The following is a 24,027-nucleotide window of genomic DNA, read 5'->3' as shown; positions in this document are numbered from 1 at the left end:
CATTGGCTCATGAAAAACTTGACATCTAAATAATGTAAGCCTGTGAGAACTAAATGATGACTGACCATTTAGGCCTGCACAAACGTGAGAATTTTTTTCTTACAATGTGCTACATGAATCCATTGTCTAATTACAATTACAGATTTTTTTTCTATACCCATTTGACACACAACCAGATGTACATTAGAGGGTGTTTTAAACTTTGGTTGAAGGTAGAGCCCCATCATTTTGAGAGTAAGAAGTTACATGTATGTGAGTTTGGAAGTGTGGTTGTTTAGATTGGATCCTATTCTTTGAAAGGGACAGAATCAAGAGTAGTCACCAGGATTCCCAAAGTTACATTCAGCATCTTAATCAAGCCCAGTGTTTCTAGGCAATAGATCCGCAAAGTTATCAGCTATTTTCCTGTTAGATTTCATGAGACAGTGAGTGAGATATCCCAGGCAAGACAGGATGCTGCTGCTAACATCTTATGCTCAGGCCCTTCAAAAGTAACCTCTTCCTTATCTATTTTCCTGTTGATGAGTGGCAACAATGACCTGAAAATATTTTTGACAGGCCTTGATTAAAATCGTATGCATAAAAAAAACCTAAATAAAAAATGCAGTCTTCCTATATTATAAAATTGGGAGAATCTAAGCCCTGCAGAATAAGCTGTTTGTGTGAAAGCTAGAGGTACACAGTGATTGAACTTCCTCCAAGAAAAACTGTTCACACAAGTAGCAGAGTTCTGCACTGACTGGTGAATAAAGAACTCCACAAAGAGTTCCAGTAAGTTCTTTTGAAATCTTACAAACACATATAGCACCCTTGAAGAGGAAATTAACTCAGGCCACCTTGTGTCAGGCAGGCTGTAACCAGCAGTGCCAAACCAGAGCAGAAAAAGAGAAAAAACCATTTATGCCATAGCAAGTCTTAGCATCAAGAAGTGTGGTGTTGTTTATTAACCTTCATGTCTTTGTGGTTGAATCAACATGGAAAGATCTAATGCTCAAAGAGCATAATGCATAGTTATTTACTGTTGAAACAAACACACTCGATGGAGTTGATTGGGAGAGGTCTGCTATCAAAAATCTTCGACCAATTCAGTATCTGATAGACCAATGAAGGCTCTGAGAAAGAGGATAAACTTGATGAAACACAAAGAGCAACAGTAGAAACCCTGTATGCTTTTGAAAAGATAATACCTCAGCAAGACAGAATTTTAAGCTGTTCACTCATAATGAGAACATACACACAAAAAGGAAAAGAGCATGTCAGACAACCAAACATCACAAATGAAGAAAAAAATAGAAACCACTTTCAGTCAACAGATGTGATAGAAGAGACTACTTGGGTAGCAAACAGTTTTCAGAAATTTATTGTGACCTTAAATAGAAAAACTACTTTCAAAGCTTTTCAAAATAGGGAACCTTAATTACACAATTCACACGATACTTCAAATCTGATGACTAGGTGAGTCGAATTCCACATATACAGAAATTACATTTTGCTGAAGATACTGCATTGCTGTTATTACATCTCGCACTGCTTTTGGACAATTTTGGACAATTTGGCCATAGGAGAGAATTGGAAGAGGGAAGAAAAGGAAAGAAAGAGAGAAGGTCAGTAATGCTGAAAAGTCAGCCAGTAACATTGCCATGTTTTTGGGTAAGAACTAAACCTGACAACTTTAGGTTTTTATCAGAAGGTTTTAATTAGAATAGAACCCACAACCCTCCTTTCCAGCACCCACCCACATTGCATTGACTAAAACAGACCCTGGAGCTACAGACAGTTTTTCCCAGATCATCAGTGGAATTTATAGTACTAAATAGCAGAGTTATCCTAATTTCTTTAGCCTTTGTCCTTTTTTGTGCTGAGATCATATTTGTTTTAAAAAAAGCTTCAATTTTATTTTTATGGGCAGTGATACTGTCCTGGGTTGTAGTATAGGATATGCACAAAGTATTCTATCGCCATCTTCATGAACTGTTGAATCCAGCTGGGGCAGTGTTTTCCCAGACTCCCTCCCTCTGGGCCATTATCTTCTGTTAATGGCCCATCAAATGCCTTGCCCATGACTCATAGATAACTCCCTCCAGGAGCTCTCTCTGTTTAATGGGCTATCAAGGACCCCCCCTGCATGACCCATCATCCCACTGTGAGATGCTCCGCCGAGGGGGAGGAACCAAGCATTCTCACCTGGATATAATCTGGGGTTTGGGACAGTACAGGGAGCCCTTACCCATTAGATTCCCAGAGGAACAGAGCTACCAGACCTTTCTACAGGATCACTGCTTCAGGAAGATCACCTCATCTGGACTGCTTCCATCACTCTGCTCAGGTTGTATTCTGACTCTGTCAGCGATCTTTTATTTTATTGCATCTATTTTATTTTACTTTCTTTCCTTTTTTTTCTATTAAATAGTATCTCTGACTTGGAGCCTCTCATTTGTTTTGCTTTCAAACCACTACAGATACTTACTGAATATATTCTCTAGGTGCGTGTTAGGCAGCACCATAGCAGAGCAGAAATGGAACCTGTATCCAACCACAAAGCTGTAAGCCTACAGCATTGTGCAATATCCTTCAGTCCACCCTCCTTTAAAAAAAGTTTCCAAGCATTGAGCAATGTGCCTTTGCGGACCAAGATGGACTCTGGAGAGAAAAAAAACCCACAGAAACCCCTCAATAAAAGCCCTTACAGGCCCTTCATTGTACAAACAATAGAAACACAAGAGAAACAGTTCATATAATCATTAACAGTCCCGCTTGGAAGCAACCTTTAAGATCATATAGTTTGACCGGCCTGCTATGGGCAACAACACCTTCCACCAGACCAGGTTGCTCAAAGCCCCATCCAACCTGGCCTTAAACACTGTCAGGGATGGGAAGTCCACAACTTCTCTAGCCACCGATCCTGTCCCAGTGTCTCACCACCCCAACAGTGAAGAAATTCTTCCCAGTAACTAATCCAAACATACTCTTCTTCAGCTTAAGGCCATTTGCCTTTGTCTTACTGCTCTTGTGAAAAACTCCCCTTCAGCCTTCTTGTATCTCCCTAAAGTACATAGGTAGAAAAACAGTTTACAGAGGAGATTTCATGGAGGAATTACAGAAGGTATACTTTGCTTCCATTAAAAGATTGATTCTCACAAAAGGACAGAGTAGCTGTAATTGATCAGAAATAAAACACAGGACCTAGAAGTGTTATCCTGAGGAACTGTCAGACTAAGCAGCAAATACTATGGAGTAAGAATGATCACTAACTTGAGACTAAAGTAGTAGTCTTGTTTTAAGAGCTTTTTTGGAGCCAGGTAACTCATACTGCTACCACAGCACTACCCTAAAGACATTTGTGCTCATTGTCACTGGACTGTTTCTCTCTGGGTTTTTTTGCATCATCTGAGATGAGTTTTTTGTCAACAGCAAAGGCATTGGTCTGGAAATGGTCTCTAGGATGACTCACTTTCCTGAGGTCTCTTCTTCCCTCTGTCTCTACCCCCCACACCTTCTCTCACCTATATATTCTACTGTAACTTCTGCTTTCATTACCTTTTGTTTAGACATCCTCGTACTCACCTGCTACATGCCAAAGAACTCAAGTACAAATATCTCAGCAGTTTAGAAAATGCAAATGGGAATTTTTATTTTATTTTCAAAGCCTACAGTAATCATCTTTCCACCTCTGTAAAAGGGTGAGCCCTGGGGGTATAAAGAAATCTTTTGAGACTGATCCAAACTATATGAGAAACTGGCAAATTCACCAGTTATTGCCCTTTCTCTTTCAGCTTGCAAGTAACAGAACAATTTCTGGTATCAAAAATTTTATATCTGTGCTATTTAAAAGTTGTATTTCATTTTTTCATTTTCCAAGATAGACACTTATATAAACTGCTTAAGGAAAAATATTACTGTGATTGTATTACAGGGTTAACAACAGGAGACGAGAATTCAAGATGGGATTTATTTTTTGGTTAAGGAGTAAAGGGAGAAGACAATAGTCTGGAATTTCACTTTCTCACACATTCTCAGGCAGACTTGGTCAAAAAATAAGAAGCCAGATTATGGCCACCAAAAGCTAGCATTTTCCCCAGAATGCTCATCAAATATTTAAGTATCAAGGACAAAATCAAGAGTTACACATGGGGACTTTATATCTAGCCTTTGGAGAATAAGCATTTTGCTGAAACCTGCAATTCAGTCTAAACTGAATCAGATTGTTCTCCCTACAAAAGCAGCTACACTCAGAGACTGGTAATAGCATAATTTCCTGGGTGGCAGACAAATAAATCCTTGCCAGACTGGCTGGAAATTTTAATTGTTGCACTCCCCTCATATTTGTATCTATGGCCTTAGACTTCTATCTGATAGTTTACCACCAATCCTGAATTTTGGATGCAAGAATAAGAAGGTCTAAATTAGTGTTGTGCAACATGGAGAAGGGCAACGAAAGAAGTATGAAAGAAAAGCAATCAACAAGACAGTTGAGAAACAGGAAGTTGAAAGCAGACAATCTTTCTAAGTTGCTACTTACATTTTTTAAAATCTTTGTGCAAAGGATATAAATTTCAATCCTAGGACTAGAAAAGAGTACAGCATGGTAAAAGACAGAAGAATTCTCTATAATAAGGCCCCAAGGCCCTCATCACTGAAGCCTCTCATCCCTATCTCAAATAACAAAACAGTCATCAACTACTGTATTGGCTTAGAGTTGTAGAATACATTTCCATCCTAATTAAAATAACTTCTGCCCTGCTCAGGAAAAAGTTTAGGTGCTGCTGACCTTCACCTCTTGGCCAAAGATGCGCATTAACCCTCTTAAAATACTTTTGATATGAAAAGCTTTCATTTAAATGCCCACATTTGCTGAAGGAAAAAAAAATAGAAAATTACACGTTATTAGCTGCAATTATAACAATTGTAACACCAGAAAAAAAACCCCAAAGCAATAGATAAGAACACAGGAAAATTTAAGAGAGTACAGCCATAATTACATTTATTAAAAGACATGCTACAACAACTAGAGTTAAGAAATTAGTTAGGTATAGATACTATGTAATTAGAAAACAAACTAACCTAAAAAAACAGAATATATTACAGCACAAACAAAATCAAACTCACCATGCACTAGAGAGTCACAGAATAGGTTTCTTTAATACGTCTTATATTTTCTTTCAGTTTAAAGTCATCTTCACAGATATGGAATACTTTTCACGCAATGCCACAAGATGCTTTACAAATGAAAGCTTTTGCTTATTAAAATATACAGACAATCTCTTTATATAAAAACATTTTACATTTCCATTTGTTTCCCCAAACACTCTTTTGCCAGATTTATAAAAACAAAAACCAAACCAAACATGATGTTACAAATATTTACAATATTTTCCTGTGCTTGATAAACATTTTTATAAACTGAAAGGGAACATTTATTAACAGATTATGCGAAATGAGGGAAGGATGGCAATTCTGAGAGACGTTTACTGTGTCTTGAGTACAGTACTAAAAGCAACATAATAACTTTTTGCCTTCTCTCACACCATTTGATTCACATTACTATCTAATTTTCTGTTATTTCTACCACCAGTAATAGTCCCAAATAGAGGCCACCTTGCATTAAGTCTTCCCATCAGAAAGGAGTGTGAGAGAAAACAGGTTTTCACATATCTCAGTAAAACCAGAAGAGTCTTTGGTCAGAGACTGAAGTGACATTCTGATGCAAGAATCTGCTTGGTTAGCAACTTGTGTCTTGTGCTGCTGCAGTTCTACGGTGAACTTCTGCAGAAAGCGGGTAAGATATTCAAAAAGAACTGGAAAGTGCTTCAAATCAAGTTTATGTGTGGTAGCTTCCCACTCATAAATAAAGCAGTTTCCAAGAACTGAAAAAGTGCTTACAGTGATGACATTAATCTGCTAAATAAAAGCTTTCTTCATTTATCAAGGACCTTCAATCATGTAAGCATTTAATTCCTTTGGGACTGCTCCAAGCACAACATGTAATTATTATCTGAAGTTGGAAATAATGTGAGTTATGCTTGGATTCCTACTTACTGCAGTACAAGAGAAAAAAATTAGAAAGGCTGTAGAATAATTAAATCTGTATTGAAACAGCTGTAATTCACTTCTTATATAGTCAGTAAACAGTATTAATTTTTCACAATATAAATACATTTTTCTCCTCTGGAAAATGTATATTTATTATACTTAAGACACCTACAGATATGAAAAATCCTACGTATACAACTAGTGAAGGCACAAAAACTTTGGTCCAATTTTGTTCTTATATCATATCCCCCTCAATAAAACCCTGAACTTAAATACTTCAGAAATTTTATATTCTGTTAGGATTTGCTTTAAAAAGAGCAAACAAACTTGTATATAGCAAGCCAAACTTCAGAGACAGAAGATAAAGTTAATTTAAAGAAAAAATTCTGTGCCATCTGACTAGCATTGTTCCAGCACAACAGTAACAAAACTAAGTCTGGTAGTTGTACTCTAGCTAACAACATATCAGGGCCAAAGGTTAAGGCAAAACAATGGTCTTTGTAGGCAGCTGACCTCTCGTTTGAAAAACAGAAATGTAAGCTAACAAAATAAAACGGCAAGTAGTAGGTCTACATCTCTTATAAAAAACCCCCAACATATCACTTTCCTACTGGCGTGAATCAGAGGAGGGCAACATAATTGATCAGACAGACCTTACTGGCAGTACTATTCACAAAGACTAATAATTTTCTTGGCATACAAACATAGGTTTGCTGTCTGTAATCAGAAAATGAACTGATATGTGAAATATCTTCCAAATAAAAAGGACCTCAATTTATCAGTACATAAAACCAGTGCAACTTACAGGACCAGCAGACAAGACAACTGAGTCAAATTACGAGTCAAAGTTTCAGAAATTGGTTCTGATGTTTTAAGAGTTCTGCATAAATCCAAAGAAGCTGAAATTTTGCTATTATATAACAAATCAAAGGTCATTTGAAAAGGCACATAGCTGCTCCTGGGTTGTTAAAACGGCCTTATTACACTTTGAACCAAGTGTGCATCCATCAAAAATAATGGACTAGGAGGTCAAGGGCATGACATATACAGAGGCATAACCATACAGTCACAGAATCACAGAATAAGCAAAAGTGGAAGGGATCCACAACGATCACTGAGTCCAACTCCAGGCCCTGCACAAGATAGCCCCAAAGAACCACACCATGTGCCCAAATTCCAGCTTACACTGTGCACATTACCAGATCCTTCACAAACAGAAATTAATAATGTATGTTAAAGAAACTGTAACCCTATCTTTAACAACTTAAGGCCACAATATAGAGAAGATGAAGCCAAAATCCTCTTCAGAGTTACAGAGTTAACAGGGAAAAAGGCAAAAGACATAGAATGTAGTATGTTTAAAGCCTAGTTACATATTAAGGGAGCAAATTCACAGTGAAGACTGCCAAACAGAACAGTGAATTTGTTCGATTTGATTTTTTTTTTTTTTTAATTTACATGATTTTTTAAAATTATCGGAATAACTGCTAAAGTTGTCCACAGTCTGACTGAAATGTAGGACTAAGGCCTTTGGAAGTTCCTTTCCATCCACAACACTGTAAGACTGCTGAATAATATAATTCTTTCCCAAATCTTGCTCTTTTCACAGATATCAAGGGATCTGCTATTATAGGCTTTAGAGAATCAAGAACTGAGATGCTTTTGTACGAGACACTAATGAGTCAAGCACAAAGTATAAAAAATATTCCTTCTGCCATGATTCTTCACTAACAATGCATCATAATAAGTAAGGTGTTCTGTTTGTGCTTTCAATTATTCACGGCAGAATACTAAAAGGGAAAAAGCAGCCTAAATTAGTGCCTTCATGCTGCCAAGAAAATGTTAAGATGCACTGTCAAGTTTCAAAGCTTTTCTGCTTATCTTGTGAAAACCGATCTCCCTAAGAGGTAACATCTTTCAGATACACACAAATCTAAAAGTATGTTGACAAGAATAAATTGGTTGCAAAACCAGAACAATAAAGGTAAATCAAAAAAGATACAAAATACTTGTATCACAAAACCAAAAAGCAAACACAATAAATACCCACTTTCAGATTTTTCCTAAGTTAAAAATTTTTAAGATTCTGCAGGCAGTCTTTTCATCATTGCTCATAGTCAAAGGGAAGGTGTTTTAAAGGGCCAGTCAAATCCAGTGAAACAACAAATGCTTCTGGGGCTGTGTCCCAGCCAGAGGTCTGGCTGCTTTGACCATGGGACTTGCTTTCAGAAACTGGGTCTACTGAGGGCTGACAGGGTCCATCCGTCAAAAGAGGAGAAGAGCATCTTCTGCTATAGGCTTGCCAAGCTGATGAACTAAAGATGCCAGGGGGCAGGGAGCCTCAGTCCACCCCACTTCTATCAATCTGGTGCCAGTGCCAGCAACAGATGCTCGGCACCTGAAGAGGGATCACAGGTCAGCAGAAAAGCACCAGAAGAACAACACAAAGGAACTCCAGCTACTCCAGCCAGTCAGACAGTTTCATTAGGGTCTCAACTCCAAAGCATCGATGCAATAGCTCATAAGAACATGAATAAACAAGAAGAGTTAGAGATGTGTGCACACCTATGACCTTATTGGTACGTCATAGACACCTAAGTGGGACGCCTCCGAAGAGTGGAGTGTTGGAAAGGAAGGATATAGGCTCTTCAGAAAAGACTGGAAGGGTAGTCAAGGAGGTGGTGTTGCCCTCTATGTCAATGAGCAGCTGGAGATCATGGAGTTTCACCTGGGAGTGGATGAAGCTGACTGAGAGTTAATGGGTTAGGATTAAAGGCAGGTAAGGGACAGGTGACTTTATAGTGGGGGTCTGCTACAGACTGTCTGACCAGAAAGACAGAGAAGATGAGGCCCCCTACAGACAAAGAGGAGAAGCCTCAAACACACAAACCTTGTTCCTAATGGGGAACTTCAACTACCCAAATATCTGTCAATACAGCAGCACATAAACAATCCAGAAGCTTCCTGGAATGCATTGATGATAACTTCCTTCTTCAAGTGACAGAGGAGCCAAGGAGAGTAGGTACTATGCTGGACCTTCTTCTCACAACAAGGAGGGGCTGGTGGGGGACGCGAAGCTCAAGTGCAGCCTTGACTGCAAGGACTATGAAATGAAATTTGAAATCCTTAGGGCAGCAAGGAAGGTGCACAGAAAGTTCACTGTCCTGGACTTCAGGAGAGCAGACTTTTGCCTCCTCAGGGATCTGCCTCAAAGAGTATCAAGGGGTAAAGCCCTGGAGGGAAGAGGGACCCAAGAAAGCTTATTGGTATTCAAGGATCTCCTTCTCCAAGCTCAGGAGTGATTACCCCAAGGAAGAGGAAGTCAGGCAAAAATGTCAGGAGGGCCTTAGAACAAGAAGGAATTCCTGGATGAACTCAAACGCTAAAAGAAAGGCTACAGAGGGTGAAAGTAACAACATGTAGCTTGGGAGGAAAAGAGGTTTTCTGAGCGGCCCAAGTCTATGAAACTGTGAAAGCTAAAGCTTCACCTGAAAAGGGGAAACATAGCCTTCATTTGTGAAAAGGGAAATAAGAAAGACCAAGGGACCTGGAAGTCCGGAAGTCCCACCTTGGTTCCCAGTAAGATTATGAAGCAGATAGCTTCACTGAAGGTAAATCATGCCTGACAGATTTAATGGCGTTCTACAACAGAGTTACAGCAACTGTGGATAAGAAAAGGGCAACTGATGTAATCTACCAGGACTTGTGCAAAGCATGATACTGTCCCACAAAACCTCCTTGGCTCTAAAATGGAGACATGGATTTGATGGGTGGACCTCTAACTGGAAAAGGAACTGGCTGGATGGCCACATTCAAAGAGCTGTCCAAGTAGAGACCAATAATGTGCAGTGTTCTGTAAGGATAAGCACTGGTACCACAGCTGCTAAACACCCTTGTTGGTGACAGGAAGGATGCAATCAACTGTACCCTCTGCAAGTTTGCTGACAACACCAAGCTGTGTGGTACAGTCAACGCATGGGGAAGGAAAGGATACCATCCAGAAGGACCTGTAAAGACTGACTGGTGGGCCTGTGAGAACCTCATGAAGATAACCCACACCACTCTGATTCTGTGAAATCCAAAACATGTCTTAGGGGAATATTATTCCTAAGCCAGTTGAACCTTCCAGTACATAGTACATTCTGCACATTTATATAGTTGTGTTGTACAGCACTTAATATAGCTACATCTGTGCAGTCAGATTGGCTGCTACTGTTGAGGAACACATTCTCTGAGGTAGCTCAGGGTGCAGCTGCAGGTTGAGCTCTGGCTGCTGAAGCCCAGGCACAGAGGCCGTGAAGAGCCAACCCTCAGCACAACAAGGGCCTGAGGACCTGCGGCCCAGCCAGGGGACCGGACACTGAGACCAGCAGGAGCTGATTATCCCACACCTTCCCGTGCTTACACTGGCAGGGGGGTATAAAAGCCCAGGGGTTCCTTTGTTCAGGATCCTTCCTCAGAAACACCAGCTCAAGCTGTTAGTTTGTTATTGCACTGAGATGAAATTATTTTAATAGTTGGGATGCCTGAGACTGCTACGGGAAACCTGGGGTCTACCCAGTAAGGAAACCTGTTCTGAATGTGGGGGCTGCAGCTGGGAAGGAGCCTCAGTCCCAGCACAGGTGGTGCAAGAGTGACTGCCAAAGTGGATCCTGGATGGTCAGACTGGGAATTTTCCTTAACACTATACCAGTAACCAATTTACATACATAAAGGTATTATCTGGCAAGCTACTATTAGGCTGATTTTGCAAAAATAATTCAGAGGGAAAATTTGAGAAAGGTCACCACAGAACACTCAGATCAAGGTAGAAACACAGAAACATACCTTCTAGAAAAATAAAGTCATATGATTCAGATGAACAAAAACAGTTATGAGTGGCAAAACATTACAGCAGAAACAAATTCTGCAATAGTTAGAAGTAAATAAATGCCATGTTTGAAAGAAATCAGTCTTTAAAACGTGGTAAAGTAAAATTAAATTAATTTTCAATTACTTTATGTTAAAGAAAACCCTAGGAAATTTAGCTTTTTAAAATAGGATCAGAAGTCATTAGTATTTATCTGTACACTCATGGCAAAACCTAACTGCATCTCAGCTCATTCCCCAAAGAGTAATCAAGATTCAGTATCAAACATTCCTTCATACTTACAAAGGAAAGAATTTTAGCATTTTATTACTTTTGTTTAATACTGTAAAGCATTAAAAATAAAGAAATGCAGAAGGCCTGAAGAGACTATTCTGATACAGCCAGTGTCTCTCAGAAAGTCAGATGAAGTCCAGAAGAACTGGATTTGCTGTTTGGCCTTCCTATATAGGTTTGTTTGCGGTTTTTTAGTATATTTTTTCTGTCAGTGAAGAACTACTGTCAGAGAAGTGCAACTAGGTAAATTTAAAGAATCCCTATGTGATTTCACAACAAATGAAACCTCATTGCCATCTATATCCAATCCCCATACAAAAGCACAAGAAACTAGAATTCAAAATTAGTTATTAATTAATGAAAAAATACATCTTGAAGTATCGTGGAAAACATTTTCAAAAAGACCAAGAGAAGAATTTTCACAAAGCCCACAATATTTTTGCAAGATACTTCAGATAATGCTCTAATCTATTGTTTCATACAAACATAGTAAGGCACATAGTAAGAATTTAGGTAAATACACAGTAGTTTAAGTATTAGACTTTAGAGTGGTAAAAAACCTCAAGGTTTAATTTTTCTGCCCTGAAAGATGACCTTAGCAAAAATAACTTCTTAAAAATTGCAAAACCATCGTAGACCTGAATATTTTTCTATAAGACTGCAAACGTTTAATTACTTTGAGAAATGTAAAAATTTATTTTAAATCAAGACCATTTTCCTGTTTTATTTTCTCTAAGATACTGTTACACTATCCCCTCATAGTAGAAATAGGACATCAAACTTCCAACCAGTTAAGTCAAACTAATTCTCCAATACCACACACCTTGAAGAAACTTATCAAATACCTTTTATTCTACAGAGAGAAGGCACTGCCTTTTCTCTAATAATCTAATCTGTAAGAACAGCACAGACTTTTTAAAAACAAGTTATTTGTAAAGATTCACCAAAGTATGAACACACCTCGTAACAGAAATACCATTTAGAGGATACTCACTCTTAGTGTTTGCTTTTCTTCAAGAAACCCGAGCACTATTTCACATTCAAATTAGTGTTTACTGAGCACAGAGTAGATTTACCTTTTCATTAAACATACTCATTTGGTACATCGTAGAAGTACTCTGAATTGTTTTGTAAAGCTGATTTCAAACAAAAGCTGGAACGATGTTCTCAAAATATAATTTTAAGTAGGAAATTTGATGATAAATATTGTTGCTAAAACAATTTCACAGAAGAATCTATGGATGTCATACTAGCAGCTGAAATCAGAAACATTGTCACTTAATTCCTTGTGTATGAATGAGGTTTTCTTTTAAAAGACAGAGTTGGTCACAGCTGTCTCAGTCTTTTATTTGAAAATTTTACTGAAACTGTTACAAAGCCTTAAAGGGAAAATTCACAGAAAATTCAGATTGAAGATTTTGAGAAGGAAACTTTGAGATGTTGGTTTTCTCCAAAGTCATGATTATGAAGCTCGATGAGAGCGTGAACTGCTTCTTCCACAGAGCCCAGTTGGATAAGAGCCATTTTGCAATCTTTCCTGATGAACAATAAAAATGATTATTAATCCTAACCAAATTTTCACTAGCGAACACAGAAAAGCGGCATAAGTGTTTTTTTTCTCAGCGATATTACACACACTTGTACAGCAAAAGAATCAGAGCTACTTATTCATCTGCTTAAATGTAAAGATAACGAAACTACATACACTTTGCGAATCTATGGATTAAAGTCATATCACTCTTTCATTACAATGGACTTCAAAAAGCTAGGTCAAAATGAGGCTTGAAGACCTCTAAGAAATAATTTCATTGTCCATACAGATGAGATTATTCTAGCAGGTATGATCGTACTAAAATAATGCTGCCAACTAACATTTATTAATGTACATACTTTGTCATCACTGTAAATTTATATGGCATTTTACATACACAAAGCTTGTATTTTTTCAAGAAGTGAGCATTTACTCTCCTTAAACTTGTTTTACTTTGAACACACATGGAATTTGTCAAAAGGTTGCATATTTTTAGTTTAGTTATGCTAATCCATTATTCCATTTAAAATTTCAAGACTGAAAGTATCGTAAAACTCATGATAGGTATACCACTTTTGCCTATACCTATATATACATGGAATTCTGTTTGTAGTTATATACACATAGAAAGTCACAAAAAAGCAATTAGCTATTTTCCAGGATGAAAGATTGCTTAGCAATTTTACAAGAGAACTTACTGGAAAAATTTGAAGCCTTTCACAGTAGATCCTTTACTTGTAAAAAGGTTCTTCAAATCATCAACAGTAACAGAAGGCCTAATTTAAAAAAAAACAAAAACCCAAACCAAACAAAAACAAACTCCAATCAATTTGTAGAAGAGCACCGAGCTGTGTAATAATATCAAGATCTCAGTTTTGACTTCTAGTTTTTGCTGTTTAAACTTATCTCCATCAACACAAACCATGACAACACTTCAGCCCGAAACATTTGCCTTTTACTCTACATTTTAGTATCACACTGTGCTACAAAATATATTTCAGACATTTCTATTGTTTTTCATCCAACCCTGTTTCTTTCTCAGTAAAATTCAGATTGCATAAAAATCTCCTAAAATCTTAAGAAATATATTTCATCTTGCAATTTGCGCAAGTGCGCGTCACATATTTTCAATTTTGAAAGATTTTCGCTTTACTCAAAAAGCTGTTTTCAAAGTGTCTCATAATTTCCTTTCTTACTTCGGCAAAATTCCATAGTTTCCTTTTTTCCCTCCCTGCACAGCTGCCAAACAAGAGAAGCCTGTAAAAACTTATGTTTGGCTGTTACTCCACACGCTACTGGTAACATCCTAGACATAAAAAAGATTATTTCAGTCTTAAAGAGCACACTAAATACCTTCTTCTTTCTCACAACTTGGCCTCCATGTAAGAGATCTGAATTCTGTAGAAACTGATCTTTAAAAGGTCTTAAAATTATTAAAAACTGTATGTATATTAAATAACAATGTCAATGATGATTTTGTTGCCATGTACATTACCTCAAAAAACATGTCTTTAACCTTTGTGAAATTTGGTGACACATGATTTCATATGTCAAGAAGCAAAAGCATACTCTCAAGAAAACGTGAACTGATCAAAACTCAAAGAAGATAATTCCCTCCAGTTATTCTCTTTGCTTAATTCCTCCAGTTATTCTCTTTGCTAATGATAAAAAAGAGACAGTTAAAGGATTCACTTATTTTTAATTACCTATCAGAATTACCCACAGCAGAATGAATTGCAAAAAGGCCAAGGAAAGAAAACCAAAACTTACATCAGATTTTTTAACTTGACAACATAACTTAAAACCATCTTTCTAAGGAGATGACACATGCAGATACTCACGGGATGTTGGAGAGATGCAGGGTGGCAGATGGAGGAAAGATATTTTGGAAGTTCCTAGAGCAGGGGTTCTTAAAGCGATGTAAAGGGCTGTTGCTATAGTCCTTTGTCAGACCTTTGTCCTCTTGTCCCTCACGAGGAAGTTGAATTGTCTGATATTTTGAAAGAGTAGCATGCATGACCCTTCCATAAAGCCTCTGTCCATTCAAGTAGTTGATAGCTAACCCGTGGAAAAATAATTTGAACAGGAATTAATGGAGGGGAAGAAAAGACAATTCTTTAAATACTAATACTGTTTTCTACTTAGTGTCAGATTTCACATTCTAAATTTAAACTGCAATTTCCACATCTACCAGGTGGGCTATGTCACAACATTACATTTAAAAAAGGTAGAAGGATATAATATAATCTCCAGTTCAAATGCCAAAAAAATGTAAAATAGCATTTCAATACAGACCAGTTGATTATTCTTAAATAGGTAGACAGAAAATAAATTACAGGAAAATGATATAATGTATTCTTGAAATAAATTACAGGAGAGTGGTATGTTTTAATTCTAGTGTTTACTTGATTGAGATTCACAGGACTTTTTTTTTAAACCACTAGGATTTTATCAACGTTTGCATGCTGTGCATACAGCACAATGATGAATTTAATTTGTTTATGCTTGTCACTGACAGATGACAAATTTCTCCTTTATATTAAACTCATGTTAGCTTGAAGGATAACTGTGCTTAAAACTCAATACCTAATTGAGCCTGGGCTGCATCTGCCATCTGAACCAAAGCAATTTCTCTTTTCTTAAACATGATCTTCACACGATGCACATCACCATACACACCTGCAGAAATCCAGAAAGAGAATTTTTTCAGAGCACTACTTTGAAAAGCACATGGCCAAGTCTTTTTCTTTTGACTAACATTAGTGTTACAAAGAATAATCATCTCATTAAACAGGTTGGTTAAAACATTAGTAAAAGGAGAGTTTTAAAGTTTGTGTATTATTTTCTGGGGCTCATAAGTGGACGAACATCCCCCAGATCCTAGTCATACTATTGCATATTTATGTTCATGTTCAGTTTTTAAATAGAGCATTAGTTGTCAACGTCCTCTTAACTGCGGCATATTAAAATATTACTTTGCCAAACATTGTCCCTTGCAGCAAATGTATGAGCCAGTTCTGTACAGAATTTCCTCTGATGCAACCTCTGTTTTTTCATCTTACTTTGCTTTCCCATTTTTTGTAGTAAACAAATTGGACCACACACCAAAATTCTTCTGACACTAACTGTTCTGCCATTTTCGTATCTGTGGCTTATAAATCCTGACTCAACTTACTGCCATTTTAAAACCAGTGCATTCTCTCAGTGCATTTCCTGGACACGCACAGAGCAATGGAGTTTTGATTAACCAGCATGGGTCAGATAAATAAAAAGAACCACTAGCCCAGTGGTTTGTCAAGGTATATTTGACATATCTTACCAAATAGGATGAAAAGTCCATAAGGTGTGATGGCCTGTTTAAATGATAAAATGAGTACATTATTTCTAAAGCCATGCAAATAAAGACATCTATTCCATAGGTGCATGGTAAACAAAAAGAGTGGAAGGGATACTGCATACTAATACATAAACCTGTCTCTCCAAAAGCCATTCCCACAATAACCACAGTGTATGGCGTTCTTGTTAATACACACTTGCTATGCGCATGTGAAACACTTAAACAAGCAAACACTTCAGTTCATGCATTTTCATCACTCAAGACTCATTCTGTCATGCTGCAGAAGCTATTAATTTTATAAGTTGCTTCATTATTTGACCTTATTCTTTCTAACCTAGCAGCTCATCCCATGAAAAAAAAGAAAGACATTCATTAAATTAAAAATAAAGCATTAAAGAACTCCTTTGTATTTTGTAAACAACAGACAATACCAACAAAACTAAACCCAGTTGCTTCAAAATATGTTTGCTTTGTCATCAATTTTGTCCCCATCCCTCTACATGGCCATGACATTCAAAAGGGAGACACAGCAAATTTAACTGTTTATGTATGAAGCACATAGAAAGTGGTATTTAAATTGTATTCAGTTAGAAGCTGTGAACAGAAAGCTAAATATTGAAAGGAATTATTTTTCTTCAGTGATTCTCAATTAAATTCTTGTGTGCCAAGTACCAAAGAAGATAATTTACAACCTAATGCAGTGAAAATTTTTTCAACTGAGGCAAAGGCTTTGCAAGTAATGAGTTCTAAAAATACCTGTCTATCAGAAGCACTACTCACACTCTCTAGCCCTATTCCTTCTCAACTCAAATGTGTACCAAACATACCTAAATTATTGTAAAATAGAAAACATTGCAGCCTAAGTGTAACGTCATACCCATTTACCATCAGCATTTAGTGGTAGAGAACAATTACTAGCAATGTAAAATTTAAATTCATCAAGAGTTTATTCTTCATGCCCAAATATTTTAATTCAGGATGGAGACTTCTGTTTTTAAAAAGAAATTTCTTATTCAAATGAGACCCCAATACTTCTACTTAAAAAAAAAAAAAAAGAGGGGTGGGGGGGAGAGAATGAAAGACAAAACCAGATAATTTAAAAATCATCAAGGAATGTTTAAATGCACACTGAAACCCTGCAACAGGAAAGAAATATGAACTGAAATAAGACCAACCAGATTTTCTATACAGAGAAAAAAGGAGTGACAGGGGTCAGACAATCAATACTGAAGAACAAGTGTTACAGAACTGCCAAGAAATATATTTCCAACAATTAATGCTGTAGTACATTCATATTTTTATCCTTTTAAGAAGTTGAGCATTACTTAATACATTGACATTGTATCATGAATTACAGCACTAAGTTGTTAATGAATTCTTAGCTATGATTACTACTACTATGTAAAACATCAATGTCCTAAAAAGAGCTCTGACCAATGCTTCACATATGCTTATTCTTAAGAGGCACGCTCCTTTCAGATTCAGAAAAACATCTTAAATAGTCAGTTGCAGAAAGCACATCCACAGCCATCATCAGAAACTCACGGATATATTGAAAAATTGAAGAAAAAGTGACTCATTTTACAACCTTTTCTACAGATGGGTTTTTGATGCTTACTGTGTATTTGGCTGTTAGTACAAAAACAGAAACAGAACAATTTCTTAAAGAAACTGGTGAACAGATTTTTAAACCTCAGAATATGAAGGTAACCTCAATTTTGCCAACAACTCCTAGCATTTTCATAGTTAAGGAAATATATTGAGAGCGTTTAACAAGAATTTTACATTGCTGCAACAGGACTGCTGTTCAACAGTAAAAAAGAACTGTGTTTTAAGCCATGGCCTTGGTAAAGCTTGATTTTATTTTTTATTTTAAAAGCTTAGTAAAGCTTTTATTTTTTAAAGCTTTTAATTAAGCACTGATCAGTTTTCAAATAACATGAGTAAGATTATAGACCAGCCTGTCATTTTCACTACATAAGCAACTTTTCAAGTTGTCCTTGGAATTTTACAGCCACCATATGAAAAAGCATCTGTGTGGTACTATGAAAAGTTAACATGGGCACTTATAAACTTTTAAAAAATAATGATGGCAAGTGTAGAGTGATGTCAGTAACATGATGTACCTGCGTTCTTTTTCTTCAGTCTTGAAAAAGTTGCAAAACTAGAAAGATCCTACACATGTTTAGAAAGGTACTTGATTTAGCATGCCTTTATTTCTTTTTCTGTTCCCTCCTTTCCATTTAATTCCTTGTTTTTTAACCAGTGTAAGGAAAAATCCTTTGCCTTTTTTACAGAGAAAACAGCCTGCAGAGGAGTCATACTAACAGAGATATCAGTAAATTATCATATGTATGTTGTTTACATCTTCCAACATTTCTTATATTTGACCATAGACTTCTCTCTAATTACTAGCTACACTGCTAACATAGGGTTCCTAAAGTAAATTCGGTTAGGAGGTTTTTCACCGATGACTGGAGTTTCTAAAGCTCATCAATACTGCAAACTACCTAAAACAAGTACAGACCTGTCCTGTTTTTTATATTATCAGCAGAGACAATTTCTCTTATTCCTTCAGCTAATGTCAGTTTGCAGGATTCTGGCAGTTGGTACAAGGTGACACTTGCATCAGTTACATCAATTAAACTTACTTCAGGGTTGAGGTTGCTGACTAGTAAAACGGAATTTCCTGGAATACCAGGAATAGTCACATGTCCAGGTGCTGCTGATGTGGTGACCGTGAGAGGACCAAGTGCACCAGGAACAGGTGGAACAGAAGGACCTGGAAAGGCATAAATAGCATCACTTGACATCTCAAAGTGGAAAAGGAAGAATACACAAGCAGGTTGTATTTGGCAAAAACATCAATATTCAATTAAAAAATGTTTTTAAGGAATTTAGTTATTACTAGTATCTGACCATTAAAGCAGGAAGCACCCCCCTTTCAGAGAAAAAAGCAATATTCAGCTACACAAACAGACCCAAGCAAAAGGGGACATAAATTGCAACCCAAGAAAGAAGAAAAATAATTCAGCACACAAGTTTATCCTGTGCTAGAAGGCAGAAGATCATAGCCTAAAAAACTATCTATTTCTCACTTGATAGCCAGAAAACGGGAGACTTCCCTTCATTTGCTATGAATGTCATAGGAGTTTTATGATTCTGAGAAAAACAAATGCTTAATTTCCTCTCTCGCAGGTAATGTTCATCATGGCATTTAGGTTTTTTGCGTATTGAATGATAAATTACATGAGTATATGTTTTTTACTTACAGACACATTTTACTGAATATATATGAGAAAGAATTACAATTACTCAAATTAATACTGTGTTTTGATTGCTATATTTTAAAACAAATGCCTCTGAACAGAAGTATTCAGATGGGCCATTAGCTACAAACTAAACATAACTACAAATGCCACATTTTTAGAAAACAAACTTACCTGTTCCCTGAGGAAAGCCCAAGGCTGGGGCAAACCCAGAAGGCCCTGTATATGCTGGAAAGATGGTATTTTGGCTGGCTAGAGAGAACAGACAGATGTTTTTAAAAGCAGATTTTAAAAGTTTTACAGTACAGAAGAGATTTCAGCAGAATCAGGTACCAGTGTTGCTTTATCTGTGATTCCAAATGTTTATAAAACTTTTGGGTTAAAACTCTCATCGAAATCCAAGATTCTGTGTTTTAAAAAGACAATTTTTAGCCACTTTTGAAGGCAAATATTCTGGTCAGCCTCAACATTTGTCTCTAAAATGAAGTCAGGGAAAAATGTAAATTAGAGACGTTTGAATAGGAAAGCATAGCAGAGATTAGTATCTGTTAAAGCCTGTGTTCAATGGTTTCTATTCCCACAATGGACATGTATTCCAGAAATTTTCTGCAAGTAAATACATTCAAAGATGTCTTGCAATGATGAGATATAACTGCTGAACATGAAGATCTGTATAAATTAAACAATACAAACTTCTACAACTAATCTGAGGTTCTGAATTTTACTAGCTTCTGAAATGCATAAAGCATATATATTCTGCTTTTTAGGGAGATGTACTTTCCCTGTTTATGTAACTTTATAAATAACTAGTGTTTTTTATAGTTGCCCTGGAAATTACAAGCATTAAGCAGATTTGGAATAGCAACATATAGAGAGTCCCAGCATCAAAGATAGCTCAGTGATTTCCACAACATGGAAGGTATGTGGAGGTAAGTGCTACCCAGGATAGCACACAAAGCTGTGTTCTAAGCAGTTAGACACAAACTTGACCTGTGTATTGGTCCACACATAAGGACACACCAGATTTAATTTTTTTAAATGGGGCATGTATAATCAGAAAACATATTTTACAAGCTTGTTAATATGTCTGTTTAGCTACTCTGGCCTCCACACCACTGACTAAAATAGACCTACTAGCAAGTGATTATTAATAGGGATAATACAATACCAAAAGAAGTATCTACTATGAATTGCAAAAAGAAATGGAACAGACACCGCAGTTCAAGTATTCATGAATACTGCAACACATTAGACCTCCTCTTATCTGTGGCAACAAAGTGTCTTTCATATAAAACACTGAACACATTTATCACATCAAAGCAAGTAAATACATTCTTGAAATACACACACTGATGCATTATACTGACAAGTTCTGGCAATATGGTTATTTATCACTTATTCACAATCCAAGAACAGTAAAGGACACATTAATGAAGAAACAGATCAAGAGTTTCTATTCTGCCAAATAAGACCTGCATGTTGCACCCTGATACCAAAATCAGGAATGTAATAATTGTCAAACTAAGCTAATGCAGAAAGATCTGGAATTCTTTGTTGCTTTTTTTTTTAAATTCATTTGCTTTATGGTTATCAGCCTAGCTTTCTAAGCAAACCAATTTATGTATTTCTGCTAATGTTCACTGGATGCAAGAACTCTTTAAATGCAAAATATGCACAAAATTTGTTTGTTTATAGTGCAGTATCTCTTCCACTAAAAGCAAAACAAAAATAAAGAAAAAAGAGAAGAAAAACAAGTTTCAAGAGCAGTTCAGTTTTGCTCTAAAGACGACTTCAAGTCTACAATAAAAAACAGAGTTATTATCCTGATAGTTACCAGCTTTGTCTTATAATTCTACATCAAAACAACATCCACTAGTAATAAGAGGTAGTGGAAGTACTCACATGACTTAGAACATCTTTTGCTCATGTTCTGTAACTAAGCCTCTCAGAACATGTCAATGACAATATGTGCATGTTGTCACCACTGACAGAAAGGCTAGGAAGCATGCTTCTCCCCATCTACAGCTGTTTATTGGTTTTTTAAATATAGGAGCAGCTGCTTCACTGTGAATGTACCACAGACAAATTTTGGTATGAACATCAGACTGCTCCAGCACTTCTTACTCTTACTGTAAAAGAAAACAAGGTTCCTAGCAATAAGAAGCTTATCAGAGTGAGGGGTAAGATTGAGATTTGTTCATGTGTTATTCTGTAAAAGCATAGTTATTTCTCCCCTACAAGCAATTGCACAAATAAACTACTCTAATTGTAGTTTTCCCTTCCACTGACATTTCAGATAGTGCAAGTCTAATTAATCAGAATATATTAGACCTATAACAGCACATTTCTATAATGCTGTATGGCAAATCCCATCCTCCTCTGCCCCAGACTGTAATGACAGTTGTCCATTACATAAAGATCCAATGCCTGCATTTAAGGGGAGCAGTAAAGACAAAAATCAAGAAAGCAGTGAGTGCAACTCACTTTCTTATTCTAATCTAAGCTAACTAACTCAACTATCCAAAAAATCAAAACAAACCCAGTATTTTCCCTAGCTGCTATAGAAAAGTAAAAGAAAAGAGGGAATTATTCTCCCACGCTTTATACTGTGCTAATAAATTGGACAGTATTTAGATATCCATTCAACAGTTAAGACATTTCTTAGCTGTTTATTATTGCTAATGGTTGTCATTAGAGAGAGAAAAATAGCTAAAATCATTCAATTTGTGTTGTGAGCGTTTTTCCAGTGTCAGTTCAAGCAGACACTATCACTTGTAGTTTTTCTGGTGTCACTACAAGCAGACACTCCTCTATTCCAAAATGACTTCTAAAATTTAAGAAAATTTCTCAAATTTTGTATTTTAGAAGATGAGTACAGACATATATAAAACAGTTTTGTTTCTTGCCGCACTCAATTATTCTTAAAATATCAACAAAAAAGAGCTAATACCCTTAAAACACTTATTTTCAAGCAGCTTTAGGCAGCCAGCGTCAATTTGTGACGATTTCCATTCTGATGTGCAATATTTACTATATTACTCATACCAATGATACCATTTCACAGCTTTTTAGCAGTATTTTGTAGCTTTTTTACAACACTTTAAATGTGCCCACAAGTGCTCTTCATGTTATTTTTTCAGATATTCATTTACCATGACTTGGACTTCATGTTTTCCATGCAAGTTTTACTGGACGTAGCAAACAAAAATGCACAGAAAATGTACCCTTCTATGAACCTAACATGAAGCCAGAGCATAAATGTGACACAAAAATTACGATCTCAGTGTGTATTTGGCACTAGATGTGAAGATTTCTTACCAAAGGGAGTAGATAAAGATGTCTCCACAGTTCGTTGGCCATCACCAAAAGGAAGGTCAAGGCGAGTGAAATCTCTACTTTTGTCATTGTTGTACTTCACTGTTAGATTAGTTAATTTGGAGAAATCAATACGCAGAGTGCAGCACCCACTGTAGATACTATGGCCATCCAGAGACTGAAGAAAAATAATTACATTTTCAGATATAAAGCGCATCATGGCAGCCACTACTATTAGTTTATATTATTATTATTGCAGTGTGCTGGTTTTGCATTTATTGATGTTGGATGAGGAAAGGAAAACACCTATGGAAGTGACTTTTCTAGGAAGCTATAGCAAAACCTGATCAGTGACTAATGTTGAATATTGATATCTGCTTAAATCAGTAGAAAGGTGACACACCTGTGGGAATACACATGTTAAAATCAGAGAATTCCAGGAATCTTTCCCTTTTTCTTCTGGCCTTGGGAGAGGTAAGCTGGTCCTGGCTTGCTCCTTGCTGCAGAGGGGCCAGGCCCAGCCCAGGCCAAGCCTTTCCGAGGAGGTCTCCCATGCCTGTTCTGGCCCCTGGGCCCCAGCAGCTGCCCACAGCTACTAACATCCAGCCAACATTAAGGCCTGTCCTGTGGGAGGTGTCTGGCAGGTCCCCGGGAGTGGCTGGGCCCACCTCAATGCCACCAAGGCATGTGGGAACTGTCCATCAGCCTCTGCCTGGCTGCCGAGATCCTGGTGTAGCCACAGCATGGCCTGATTTTACCACCTACAGCCACTGCCCAGGACAATCATGCTCTCTGCAGACCTGAGAGAATGTTAATTCTTTCCTTGCACAGATGAAACTTGCAAAGCACCAACCTTTCCCCAAGTGAGAGGAAAAGGACAGACTGAGATGTGGGATTGAGGAGTTGCCTAGTTGGGGCTGGACTTCTCTTGTGAGGCCATGGAGAATGGAGTAAACTATTCATTTGTAACTTACAGAATGCTTTTTGGGAGGATGCAAAGTACTAGTCATAGCTGTGAGCTGATGTAGCTGTGATCTAATGGGAAATTTTGAACAGAGGAAGACAGAGATAAAAAGATATGAAGCCCTCTGTCCCCAAGGAAAAAGAAGACCTCTGGTTTTTGGAGATGAAGATGATCTTAGAGATGATGAAGAGAACCTTTGTTTTATAGTTGAACAGTCATCCTTAAACTGTACCCTAAAAAAGCTGATATGCCCATAGGCACAGCTACAGGAAAAGCTGCCAAATGAGAGGGACTTCACAGTTTGCAGAGTTTCTGGGTGATTGCAGATTTGTGACACGGGAGCCACCAGAGAACTGTTCTTTTCTTGTGGCAAGTCCTCCATGGGATTTCTAAGACAGGCTCTTCTCCCTAAGAACTGATGAAAGACTATTTTAAAGT

The 24,027-nt window shown here is 37.1% G+C and overlaps 1 protein-coding gene across 4 annotated transcripts in view; it reads right to left on the bottom strand.

The window, feature by feature from the left end:
- Window positions 1-12,495: 12,495 nt before the first annotated feature.
- The window catches only part of PTBP3 (polypyrimidine tract binding protein 3), a 37,180-nt gene continuing 25,648 nt past the window's right edge, over window positions 12,496-24,027 (bottom strand). For all 4 annotated transcript variants that reach the window (XM_066181428.1, XM_066181429.1, XM_066181432.1 and 1 more), the window contains 8 exons: window positions 22,629-22,803; window positions 19,485-19,562; window positions 18,693-18,823; window positions 16,024-16,057; window positions 15,291-15,383; window positions 14,546-14,762; window positions 13,403-13,480; window positions 12,496-12,710 (listed from right to left, as the gene is read on the bottom strand). In XM_066181428.1, the coding sequence (XP_066037525.1) occupies window positions 12,578-12,710; window positions 13,403-13,480; window positions 14,546-14,762; window positions 15,291-15,383; window positions 16,024-16,057; window positions 18,693-18,823; window positions 19,485-19,562; window positions 22,629-22,803 (939 nt within the window). In that variant the 3' untranslated portion in view covers window positions 12,496-12,577. The remainder of the gene's footprint in view (window positions 12,711-13,402; window positions 13,481-14,545; window positions 14,763-15,290; window positions 15,384-16,023; window positions 16,058-18,692; window positions 18,824-19,484; window positions 19,563-22,628; window positions 22,804-24,027) is intronic.

The sequence above is a fragment of the Chamaea fasciata genome, unplaced genomic scaffold (assembly GCF_029207755.1).
Source record: "Chamaea fasciata isolate MVZ Bird 193981 ecotype frontalis unplaced genomic scaffold, bChaFas1.0.hap1 SCAF_4, whole genome shotgun sequence".
Lineage (NCBI taxonomy): Eukaryota > Metazoa > Chordata > Aves > Passeriformes > Sylviidae > Chamaea > Chamaea fasciata.
This window is presented reverse-complemented; position numbering and strand designations above follow the sequence as displayed.